The sequence below is a fragment of the Oryzias latipes genome, chromosome 6 (assembly GCF_053564925.1).
Source record: "Oryzias latipes strain Hd-rR chromosome 6, Olatipes_Hd-rR_3.1".
Taxonomy (NCBI): domain Eukaryota; kingdom Metazoa; phylum Chordata; class Actinopteri; order Beloniformes; family Adrianichthyidae; genus Oryzias; species Oryzias latipes.
This window is the reverse complement of record NC_136242.1, coordinates 10,233,155-10,246,428: the sequence shown is the minus strand read 5'-3', so window position 1 is coordinate 10,246,428 and position 13,274 is coordinate 10,233,155. Positions and strand designations below refer to the sequence as shown.

The 13,274-nt window shown below is 40.0% G+C and overlaps 1 protein-coding gene across 3 annotated transcripts in view; it reads left to right on the top strand.

Moving 5' to 3' along the window:
* Positions 1 to 3,619: 3,619 nt before the first annotated feature.
* Positions 3,620 to 13,274, top strand: part of map1ab (microtubule-associated protein 1Ab) — a 64,983-nt gene continuing 55,328 nt past the window's right edge. For 2 of the 3 annotated variants that reach the window (XM_020703813.2, XM_011475815.3), the window contains exons 1-2: positions 3,620 to 3,925; positions 8,545 to 8,646. In XM_020703813.2, coding sequence (XP_020559472.1) covers positions 3,667 to 3,925; positions 8,545 to 8,646 — 361 coding nt within the window. In that variant the 5' untranslated portion in view covers positions 3,620 to 3,666. The remainder of the gene's footprint in view (positions 3,926 to 8,544; positions 8,647 to 13,274) is intronic. The other variant, XM_078948420.1, reaches the window with a different exon arrangement.

Below are 13,274 nucleotides of genomic sequence, written 5' to 3'. Positions count from 1 at the left end.
CAACTGTCACTGTCCAATGAGGAGGCAAAAGTAGGATCTTCAAGATTAGCTGCTGCCGCCTTATTTTTTAGAAAATTGTTGGTGTGGTCATAAGTGTAAACAGCGGCAGTTATGCGGTCATCTGTTAGGCAGAGATGAAGGCTTTACGAAACAGGGCGACAGCTGGGTGGTTCCAGGAGGATGGCAACCGGATTGCGGACCAGCAGCAGTGGTGATTGTATGAAGTGTAAAATGGGGCAAAAAAGTATTTAGTCAGCCACAAATTGTCCAAGTTCTCCCACTTAAAGGTATAAGGTATGTCTCAACTAAAATAATAAGGGAAAAAAACAGAAAATCTCATGTTCTGATTTTTAAAGAATTAATTTTTAAATTATGGTGGAAATTAAGTATTTGGTCACTTACAAACAAGCAAGATTTCTGGCACTTGTAGACCTGTAACTTCCTCTGTAAGAGGATCCTCTGACCTCCACTCGTTACCTGTATGAATTAGGGCTGGGTTGTGAAAATGTATCTGAATCTATCCAAGCTTACTAGATCAATAATCGATTCATAAAAGCAGAGATGATCTTTTATGCCTTTACTTTTCCGGTGACCTAGCGCATAACAGCAATGAAAAAGTCTGCTAGCTTGTTGTTAACATATAATGACATTTCCCATAGGATGGCTAAATTAAAACCTTGGCAGCTGCCCCTTTGGCCTGAAAAAATGCAACTGCTGCCTCACAACTACAACTGGCACCGCATAGCCACCTGACGATTTTGTTGAAAAACTTGTATTTTTATGGAATCCGTTATTTTTTGGAGTTTTTTTCTTATCGAGAAGAGGGGTCTAAGGGCAGGGGTCCCCATTTTTGCTTTGTCTGTATAGTTTAGTTTAGCCATTACCTATTGAATTCTATCACTTCATGTTCTTTATAATTTCATGTTTATTATACAATACTGGTATGAAGCCCATTGAGACAACGATTGCTGTAATATTGGGCTATATAAATAAAACTGAATTTAATTGCATTCAATTTAGTTTGTGCGAAAGGCAATATGTTATCTTATAGTTTTCTTGGAAAGGTTCAAGAATAAAATTTATATAGGCCTTTTATTTGATCATCTTCATCTGAAATTCTTGTTTTGATTAAATGTAAATTTAATCATAAAACACCATATTATTTCCAATCTCTCAAAGATGTAAACGTTACTAATTGCTTAATTTTTTTATTAATCATACTTCGCTAACAGACTCTCAAAACTATTGATATTTGTGTATTTTTACATGTATTTATGTAACTAAACCCCCTGGCTGTTTTTTATTGTCAATGTATTTTATATTGTATACATTTGTTCTCTTCCCTTTATGGTACTACCAAATCCTAGTCCCTAATAAGACAAAGTTCACCTGTTTGATGTTCAAGCAGTCAAACGTTCGGCCGTTTAATGAACGCCTTTTTTGTACGTAAACCCTGAAGACAAACTTCAAAACTTGTGCAGCAATACGTTAAACATGCAAGTTTTGTTTGTAGAAGCCCGAAGCGCAGGTTTACTGACCTTTACAAAGACTTTTTATTGAAAGTGATCGCTTTTGGTATGTATGTAGCTTGAATGTAGCACAACTCAGAAGAAGTCTGGGAAAGGACAATTCAGATGGAATTGGTCACAACTGGGCCAAATTCTTGGTGTGAATTCTGCTGAAAAAATGTGAGATTTTTATACCAATTCAGTTACAAAAAAGGAGCAAAGTAGCGAAACACTGGAGATAAATGCTGGAGACAAAGAATTAAAGGGGCCAACCACTTTAAAATAGGCTATTTTGGAACTGTTCAGAAATACTGGGTTGAAATTCACAAATATTTAGGGAAAGTGTTAATGATTGATTTTTAATCTAAATTTAAAGGAATGCACCTTTGTAAGTGGGCAATTAGTGGATTTAACATATTGGATTAAAAAAACTACTATAGATTTCTGCTGTCAGCAAGTAAAAAGGCTGCTAGACAAAAATTCTGACGGGAAACATCAACAACAGAGTGGATCACTATTACTCATAACAATTACATTGTGAAAAAAAATCATTCTCAATTCAAATTCAGACAGAATGGTTTTATGAAATGGGGTCAAAATGGACAGTATGTGCTTAATCTATTCAGACAAATGTTTTGTAAAAAATTATAGCTCAGCTTGTACACTGTAAAAACACCATAGTTAAAAATAGTCCAACTCTGAGGTTCAGGAAGAGTTCTAGGTGTTTTAAACTACATTGATGTAGTCCACCAATTGTGTTCCTATTTTTTTCTGTTTTTTTTCTCACTCCTAAAGTTACTTTTGGTTTTGGTGTGAGGCATAACTGATGTAAAATTACACATTGTAAAGCTGAATGTGATTTTCTTTCAAGCAAAATAAAATTGAAAAAAAAAAGCAAACCTGACTGAACTTTAGAGAGGCAAAATCTTATCTGGGTCTGTTTTATATCAGGAAACAGAGCAGTCTTTCAGTGTTTCAAAGACATAATTACAAAGTTGTGTTGAGTTGTTTACATTTTCAGGATCTTTTGGTGCAGGACCCAGGATGTAGGAGACGTGGCTTGATGGCAGAAACGTAAACATTTCATAAATAAACTCAGACAGGACAAAATACATAGTGTGACAAAGCAGATGACCTGAATGAAAACCAGACACTTTTATACACTAAGGGTAATTAACTAATAGAAGACAGCTGTGGAGGTTCAAACTAGACCTGGTGTGACTAACAAGAGGACAACTCAGAACATGACAAACACAAGGAAAATGTCACCAAAATCCAAATCCAAGCTGATAAGTTGAGATAAGTTGTTTTTCCTTGGGACTCTTTAAAGAACCCACTCCAATGGAAATTTTTGGTGTTTTTAACATGTTCTTGTGGCTTTTTTCTGATCACACAGGACATATATTAACAAATTTAGGATATAAATGGCATTTCTGAGTATTTATTTATTAGAATCATTTTGAATCAGGACCAGAAAAATTGCTGTTTAAAAAAGAACATATTTAAAACAGAAAATATGCTGGGTTGCCCCCCCTCTGCTCTACTCTGATGCAGCTACTTGTAGATGTCTAGATCCTGTTATGTGACTCAAAATTGTACAGATGGATAGCTCTGATATTGTTCGCCTTTTTTGTTGCACCCGTAATGTGCCTGTATAGCCTATCGGGAGAGACTGTAAATAAAGGGATGATGGGAACTGAACGAAGGCTTACTCCCCTAGGCAGTCTTGCCCTCAACCCAAGCCAACTTCTGATAAACTACTGTTGCTCTGCAGAAACTATGTCCTGGAAAACGTGACAGATTTCGTAGTTTTTGCCTAAAATCTGCATAATGATACTTAAAAGACTACTGGGAATGCTTTAACAACAGATCAAATGATGATTAGAGTGGGACTTTAAAATTTATCACATCAATGAGCTGGTGTTTTTATAAAGTTCGGATGTGACCTATGAGAAAAAAGTATTTTCCAATTTCCTGACCCTCTGTGACCCAGTCTGCATCCTGACAATTTTCGTCAATTTTCGTCGTCCTCTTGGATGTGTTTGCAGCTGTCTTCTGTTCTCACTCTCTTCTTCCTCACCCCTCATCAGCTCCATCACCCTCCTCACCCCTCCTCCACCCTACAGCAATCGTCGCCTCTCTCACACGGGTAGTTGTCATGGCGATGGAGTCAGCTGCGGCGTCGGCTCCTGATGTTGTTGCCATGGAGATATCCGCGAGAGGCACGCTCCCGGTGGTGGAGGAGGACGAGGGCTCCGGCGTTCCAGGGTCCGAAGAGCGGTTTCAATATCGCCGGGGAGCAGAGAGGCGACGCCGCGGGTTGCCGTTCAACCAGAGCAGTCACTACATGCTGATAGTGATCGGAGAGATCGGCACAGAGCAGCAGCTGGAGACCGCCAGAGCACAGATAGAGCGCGGTGAGTGATGGATGAAGCGCTGCCCCTCATCAGAAGTTGCTGTGATGCTTCAGCACTCAGTTTCGGCATGTTGACTCGCGGGAAAGACTTCAACATACCAGCGGCGTCAGCAGAGAGGGTCTTTGCGCAATAAGAGGGCAGAAATGAAAGGCTGAGGCAGTTGCTGCAGCATTGCACCATGGGACTCTGCAAAAGCATCCTCCCCTCCACAATGACTTTAACACCCTCATCTGTTACAGGGTTGGGTAACAAATCTCCTCTTAAGCTTACAAGTTATATCTAAATATTCTAGATTTCATAATGTTTTATATTGATTAGAATGAAACTGGGCAGCAAAACCAGCAGAATTCAATAAGAGATGCAGCACATTTCAGTTTAGTGAGGTCATAACTTTTTTTATTTACAATATGAAAGATGTTGTCGGGAATGGGACTGTGATGTAGCCGTGTTGGTGTGGAGATGAGCGCTTCCTCCTGCTGTCATTACTCAGCTGAATATCTTGGCTCTGACTGGGCTTCATCTCAGCTCCTCCTCCTCCTCCTCCTCCTCCTCCTGGAGAAATGCAGCAGGCTGCAGGCATTCCTTCCTCGCAGAGCTGTCCTCAGAATTTGAATGGATCACTGTGCATTTTATGAAGCTTGTGTTTTTACAGGAAGACCAGTCAGCAGTTTCCTCCTGTAGCTCCATCTCCTCCCTTGCACCTCCTCTATACCTCTGTTTGGGAGCTGACAGCCCTGCTGCTCTGTGGCAGGAGGGACCACTTGCCCACATAGGCTTATTGCAGCATTGATCTTTTCGCCCTGGTCAGTGTTTCAGCATGACTCAGTGAGAGTGGCCTGCCATCCACCCTCATTATAAACACTTTACTCCTGAGTTATCCTTCAGAAAGCTCCTTTGGCCTTCAGTGAGGCAGTTACACTGCAGTATTCTATAGAAAGGCTATAGAAAATATGCTGTAGTTTGTTTTTGAGCAAATCTATGCTGTTTTTTAAGAAATGCAGCTAATGTAAGCTAGCAGGACACGCAAGTTAGAAACATGTATTTATTTAGTTAAAAGAAGTCAGACGTGTCTCTAGACAGTTCTAGTATTACTGAGCCTGTGATGGAATAGTTACAGAAAAGGCTTTTTTTAAAATCAAATCATGATTTTCATCCAAAATCCAATTTCATCATTGTCCCTTTTTCTTAGACTGAATATATGTCAAAACCTTTTTTTCAAAAACTCTTTCTAATATAACTGTTTTGTAATCTTGTAACCAGTGCTAATAAGATTCTCTTCATGGTGCTCCTCTTCACTCACTGGCCACTTTATTAGGTACATCTGTACAACTCTTCTTAACACAAATTTCTAATCCACCAATATATCAACAACTCAATGCATGTAGGCATGTAGACGATCTGCTGGGGAATAAAGGGGACTTAAGTGAATTTGAACGCTGCATGGTTGTTGGTGCCAGACGGGCTGAGTTTTTCAGAAAATTCTGATCTACTGGGATTTTCACCCACGACCATCTCCAGAGTTTACAGAGATTAGTCAGAAAAAGAGAAAATTCCCAGTGAGGGGCAGTGTAGGCAGGAAATGCCTTTTTGATGCACCTAGGTGTGTGCCATACGTTCTCCACATCATCCACAGTGAGCTGCAGACGGGAACCATTTGGTGGTTCAACCCCCAATGCTGAGTGTCAAGCAGAGTCCCATTTTCAAAGTCTTCGGTTTGACAGTCTGCAGAAGAGTATCTCTGAATGCACAACACGTCCAACATTAAAGCTGCAAAGCTACAGCACCAAAGGACTACACAGGTTCCACTCCTGTCAGCTAAAAACAGTAAACTGAGGCTGCAATTCACACAGGTTCACCAAAATTGGACAACAGATGTTTGGAAAAACATTGTCTGGTCTGATGAGTCTCCATTTCTGCTGCCATACTTGGATTGTAGGATCAGAATTTGGCATCAACAACATGAAAGCATGGATCCATCTTGCCTTGTATCAACGGTCTGGGCTGGTGGTGGTGGTGTAACGGTGTGGGGGATATTTTCTTGGCACACTTTGTACCAAGAAAATACCAATTGAGCATGGTTCAAACCCCACAGCCTACCTGAGGGTTGTTGCTGACCATGTCCATCTCTTTCTGACAATAGTGTACCATCTTCTGATGGCTACTTCCAGCAGGATAAGGGGCCATGTCCCAAAGCTGGAATCATCTCAGACTGGTTTCTTGAACATGTCAATGAGTTCACTGGACTGAAATAGCCTCCACAGTCACCACATCTCAACCCATTAGATCATCTTGAGGGATGTGGTGAAACTGCGTGTGCTATCATGTTAATATGGACCAAGCTCTCTGAGGAATGTTTCCAGTGCCTTGTTGAATCTTTGCCACCAAGGATTAGGACAGTTTTGAAGGCAAAGGGGTCCAACCCGGTACCATCAAGATGTACCCAATAAAGTGGCCGGTGAGCGATTTCTGTAACATGTTGGTTTATTGAGTAATGCACAAGTATTGATAATGCTTAACAGTCATTAGACTCTCAACACAAAAGCTTTAGTTCTTAAGCTTGAAAAAGAGTGTAACCACACAAAAACATCAACAGACCAATCAATAAAGGATTTTTGCTCATGGACAGAATTACAAAAGACCTTTTGTTGGTTTTTAAATGCGTTGTACCCCATTTCTAACATCTTCAACAAAAGAATGCTCATTTTAATCTGACATTTTCTTTGTTCGTTTAGCTGATTTTAAATTACCGCTCATTGTCGGAGAAGGTAACAGAAAACACAATGCCATTATAGAAAATCAGACAGTTTCACAGCATTCCAGCATCAGACTGCAGTGTGCAAAATTCTGAATGGCCACCTCTTTGAAAGGTGAAATAAGGTCTGTAAATAAAATAAAACAAAATAAAATGTATGTTGGAGGAAATGTTAAATAAAAGAAGGTCTGACAACCTGATAGGATTTAATTCCTCCTTGTAGCTGAATGAATTCATAAAAGAGAAGATAAAAGAAGGTTTCTATCCTGCTGGAATGGATCTGACACAAGTATCCACTAAAGTTTGACTCAGATAAGTGGAATACGATGCGTGTGTGCCCACATTTGTGCTTGAGTGATAGAAACTGAGAGACATACAAGTGGGTGACTGAGCAATGATCTGTTCTATCCTGAATCATCTCTGCAGACCCAGAAAATGTTCTAACTTTTCTACATGTTTCATTTTTATAGTGATAACATTTTTATACTAATAACACAGGGTAGACCCTGGACAAGTTGTCAGTCTGATGCAGGGCCACAATTACACACCCATTCACACCAGGGTCTTCTTGTTGTGAGGCAAGAGAGTGGACCAATGCGCCAGCCTGCAGTAAATATATTTATAATATTATTATTTGATCATAGAAATATGTGACATCCATTCTTGTAATGAAACATCTAAATTCTGATTTATAATATTAAGAACCATAAGCTGTCAGCACCCCGAGGTGTCCTCAGTGTGTTGTGTAGGCATCATGATCTTCATCACAGGAACATTATCAACTGAGTGGTAAATGATGCCAGGGCCCTGATGAACAGTCATGTTTTCCACAGAACCTTTTTCTTTCTTTCTCTGCAAACAACCTGCAGCTCATGAATTAAGAAAGTGGGAAGAGAATTTATGCTCCTACAGATATTTTTTATTTTTTACTTTTTTTTGGTACTCTGTACTAAAACATTTGCCTCTGTACTCTTTGTACATTTATTCTAATCTGTAGATTTTAACGGTGTATTCAGACAGGAAAAGTCTGTTGGTCCGGATCGAGTCCTGGACTTTGCACTTGGTCTGTATTCAGACTGCTTTCCATTGGACATTTATGTTTTAAATCAAAACTTGTAAACAAAAGCACACGACTGAACATCTCTTCAGTCATTGGCCAGGAATTATGAGGACGGCGCAAATCAAAGAAACAAAGAATATTGGAGTTCCTCCACTTTGCAGTCCTTTCAGGATACAGTTTCTTTCTAACATAAGTTTCTTTCCTTGAACTTTTCAACCTTTTGCCACATTTCAGGCTGCAAACATAAAGATATAAAACTAATTTTTTGTGAAGAATCAACAACAAGTGGGACACAAACATGAAGTAGAACGAAATTTATTGAATATATCAAACCTTTTTACAAATAAAAAATCTCCAGATATTCACTGAGGATCTCTGAATGATCCAATATTGACCTAATTGACTATTGATGATAAATAGAATCCACCTGTATGTAAAAGACCACCGGGAAATGCTTTTACAGTAGATCAGAGGATTATTGGAGTGGGACTTTAATAGATTTAAAAAACCATTGTGTTAAATAAGGGAAACTGGACAAAAAGGCGTCATACAAACAAGGGGGTTATTACCCATGATATTGTTTAGACAGAAGGAGCAGGGAAGTGAAGATGCTTCAGCAACAGATGGAAGAAGGTTAGCTTCCCTTGACGTGAACAAAACAAGGAAACCGTCTTGCATGAATGTCTGCACACTGGGAGAGTGTGATTCAGGGTAACAAAAGAAGCTCAGACAGGTTTCACTGCTGTCTGTCTCTCCTTCAGTGCTTTTGCTGATGCCCTTATTCAATCTGCTTCTCTTTCCTGGCAGGAATTCGATCCTGGGATTTGGACCTCCAAAGATGTGACCTTGATCAGCAGCTGCAGCTGTTTATAACGCGTCACTCTGCCCACTTCTCCTCCGAGGTCAGAGGTCAGTTTGATGCTTCTTTCTGTTAACATAAAAGAAAGGAACACTTTAACTTTTATTTTGGAAAAAAGCTGGATATTTTCTGGTTGATTAAATTGAGACGTATTGATAAGAAACATTTATGTTCTGTTCTAAAAACTGAGAAATTGTAGAAGTATTTGTTGGGTTCATGTGTGTATAGAACATGTCCTAGTCCTCACAAATGCAAAAGACTGACCAAGTCTGACCAGAGGAGACATTATTGATTTGCTGATTTTATTACAAATGACCCAAGTCCCTTTCATTCCTCATCACTTCATTTTTGTCTGCTTTTTAAAAGTTACTTAAGTAAATACTACTGCTGCAATGTATCGGGATGACCCAAATGCAGGACAAGATGGCAAACTACAGTGAGGAACTACACTTCTTTAACCCTTATGCTATCTTAGATGACCCCACCCTTACATTGACGTGTTCTCCCTACCATGACAAAGTTGGATAAAGGTGGAAAGATTTCATGTAATCCATGGACACCAGTGAAGATCACAAATCATTGAAGAAAAGAGGTTCAGAGCACTGTCTAGTGGGTCTAGATGACCCAACTCCCAATGTTAAAGTGCCTAGGATAGCACAAGGGTTAACAAAAAGCACCACTCTGGTGGGAAAAATCTGCAAACATAACAGAACTCAAAACCAGCATAACTATAGCAAGAACTGCTAAAACCAGGAACTAAACTAAGGCTCTGACACTGAGTTCTGAAACACTTAAATACAGCTCCAACAAAATAACCTAAAAGTGCAGGAAGCTGAGCGCCACTCCATGGAGTCCCACCAAATTAATACTTTGTGCACAACTTAAAATAAAAAATATGAATAAAACATTTAGTTTTAAGTTTGACATGTCTGTTTTGAATACGACTTTTGCTTGTCTTGAATACAAAATTTTCCCTGTTAACGACCTGTCAGAAATACGTCATAGGCGTATACTTCGAGTCCCGAAACATCGATTCAACTGAGTGAGCATGCGCAGTGAGCCTCATTTAATAAACTACAACAAAATTCAACTTTTCAGAATGTTATTGATCCCCTGGAAAAGAAATTATCTTGATACAAAAGCTCTGCTGAATAAAAAATCAGATTACAACAGCTTTGTTCTGCCACATTTTCTGTTATTAGGCAACAACAGCTTATCAAATAGTGAATGCAGCGGACCCAGAGGTGGTGGGGAAAAAGGGCAACAGACATCCCTCTTGTTAGGTGTAAAAAAGTTCATGTTTGTCAAAAAAAAGATATGACAATGAGAGAACAATGAAACGTGAAAAAAGTTGGTGTGTGTTTTATTCCTGGGGGCGATGCTGGCAGCGCACTCTTCCTGGAAGGGGCTATTCTTCACTTATCTACGTAGCAATATGAGAACCCACTTGTTTTTGTGGGTTGGAAGGGGCTAGTGCTCAGATAGCTATTTGTTTTAAGAGAAATTCTCAGGAATGTGTGAATGGATCAAAATACTGTTTTGGGGGTGTTTTTGTAAGGAATTAATATTATAATACACTTGAAAGCTCAAAAAGTTGATTTTGCATGATATAGGCCGTTTAAGATCGTAGAGCATGTAAGGCGAAAATGTTCATAGACATTTTTTTTTGTGCTGGCATGCTGCAGGCGTCAGGTCATTGTGAACACTTCAACAACACGTAAGAGTTTGTAAGGGTTAAGTAGGTGAGATTCAGACACATTGTTTTTTGTTTTCAGCTCCCCTGAACCCTGCACACTGTGCCAGAAACCTGTTAGTGCTGTTTAAGAAATAAGCGCCCCCTCCTTACGTGGCCGTTGCCCGCCCTTTGCACGCAATCTGACCGTTTAGGAACCTGACAGAATTTAAGAATTTATGCGATCAGAGCCTAGTTTGTGTGGACTTCCTACAGGCACTTATGCGTCACTTGCACACTCTGAGTGTGCAGTATTTGAATGGGGTCAGTAAGGATCCAATGCGTATACCATATTAACGAGTGTGGCATTACAGCACCGTTAGAGACAGCATCACCCGTACCTGATAAGTGCTTGCAACTTCCACTATCCTTCCAAATACTTCACGATAAACTAACCACAAGCACAACAATGGTACGGTCCATTTTTATGACTCTCCTTAAGGTGATAGTATTAGCCTTCAGGAAACTACAAAACACACCTGAGCTCCTCTTAAGATGCAGCCCCTCCTGTCTACGACCTTCCAGAGGCCCCGGATAACCTAAAAACCTGCAGCACCCATACGGACCAACCCCCCGTTCTGGTGCATGTGACTCAGACATTATTCTCCCATCTTAAGATGAGGCTCCTATCAAGAACATTAAAACTATAGAAATATAAAAGCTCAAATCTTTGATACATTTACATAGCATAGGTAAAGGGATTTAGTTTTAATGCAAGTGTTATCGCTATGGTAACTGAAAATGGAGACCTGGCCCTTGCAGTGTGAGGCTGACTTGACTGCATTTACAGGCTGGTTTGTTCCTTTGTGTTGCAGTTGTTCCCATTAAAAACTGCATGAGATGTTCAAATACCTTCCAGGTGAGAGCTGGCTGAAGTCACACACATACACGTCAGAACAAAAGAGACTGTTAGAGACGGGTGCCATGCAGTCACCAGGAAATGACACAGCATTTCTCCACATTTGTTAAACAGCACAAACATTGTCAAAGGAACTGAGGAATCCCTTTGAAGGACTACAGATAATTATGCGTATCCTTTGTCCCATCTGTTATCCCGTCTGTTCACACGGGCTACTTTTACGAAGAAAGACTCCTCCACACTCAAACAGTTTTTTCTCGGGCTTACGACCGCTGTGCCTGAACTGATGATTCATGACCTTCCTCCAGATCTGCTCTATCTGCAGCACACAAGAACATTAACACCAGAGCCACTATTGCAGATTGTGATGATGCACAAATCTTTTTTTGTTGTTGTTCTTATTTGTTTTCTCTGTTCAAGCAACAATTATTCTTCCCTTTTATGGCTCTTGATTTTAATCATAGGGCTTGAGGTGGAGCTTTATTGATTTTAAAGGCAATGAAATGAGATACGGCACAGAGTGACTGGCTCCAGGATTCCTGGCTCCAGATGTTTCTTCTAAAAACGTTGTGCAGGAACAGCTGAGTTTGGATCTTGTGACTTTACAAGATTTCAACCACAGTGGGACCTCATACTCATGCTCTGGCAATTTTATAAAATCTGATGCACAAAAGGTTTGTGAAATTATGCCCAACATTTACATCACCTTCTCTGCCTCATCTTCAGCTTCTTCTTAGGAAAGAATTAGCTTTGGGAATAGAGGGGAGACTTTTTTTTCTTTCTTTTTTTTGCTGATCACACCCCCAACATCTCCTTTTTCAGGGTAAACTGTTTGTTCATTCTGAGAGAGGCTTCCCAGTACAGGACATCAAAGAATGTAAACTCAGTGACTGCAGACCGCCTCTTCCTCAGACTCCTAGCAGATGAAACCAAGGAGATGTGAGGCACACAGCCACACAACAGACTGTTTGTATTCCAACATGAAACTTACAAACAGTCCTTCAGGTAGATTCAAACCTGTGCTTTCATTTACATAAGTGACAGACTTGATTTCCCCACCTGATCACTGAGGCAGCTGAGGCTGAAGGACAAAGAAGGGAACAGACAGTATAGATTACCTTTGATCACCCCACCCTCTTCTTAGCACACAAGACAAATCAATAACACTTCAATGGAGGCTAATCCAATTGCTGCAGTGCAGAAATAGATATGGGGATCACATTGCTTTGGGATGACAGCAAGATTTCTGAAGCAAGAAAGCAGCAGCGGAGCTTCCTGCAGTCTGATCTGATAAGTCTGGAGACGAGGTGAAAAGGAGAAACCCAAACTGTTCACTCGTCAAACCAGGTGGTCGGGGGTCTATTGATTATCCAGGACTCTTGCCAGTTTGGATTCTTTCAGGTGACATGTTCCAATACAGGCACCAAGCAGCTGTTTTTCAAAGATAAAAATGGTCTCATTTTTCTTAAGGGGCAACACCACTTCCTGTTTGAAGCTTCAGCCAGGTCAGTTCGCCATATACCCCACTGGACGGTTTGTTACACAACTGCAGTACTGTTACGAGACAGTAACAAGTGGCGGAACGAAAGTGGTTTTGAAGTGCATATTAAAGATCCCAACTACAATTTAAAAAGCAAAACAATTTAATTTACACTTGATTATCTTCCAAGAAATACAAGGAATACAAGGAATGTGGCAAACTTCAACTGCTCTGTTCAGTATCCAGGTATTAATATCTGAATCACTCTGGTTGAATTTTCGGCTAAAGATTTTCTGGATTGATTTTAGGCAGTAAGCCGGATCGTTCAAAATGAACCAAAATCAACTATGAATTGGATCAGAAACCACAAATTATGATATGAATCAAATTGTTACACCCCTAGTTGAACACAAACGTCTAAAAACAAATGCAAAAAAAACAGTCCAGTACCACAACACATTAGCCGTGTTAGTGAATTCACCATAACGCCCAACTTAACATTATAACAGAGCGCTGTGCAGCTCTCAAAAAGACATTGACATCAATAAGCACAACCAGAATGTATCCATTATAATCAATATCATAAGATGCACTGTTGATTTTGGAG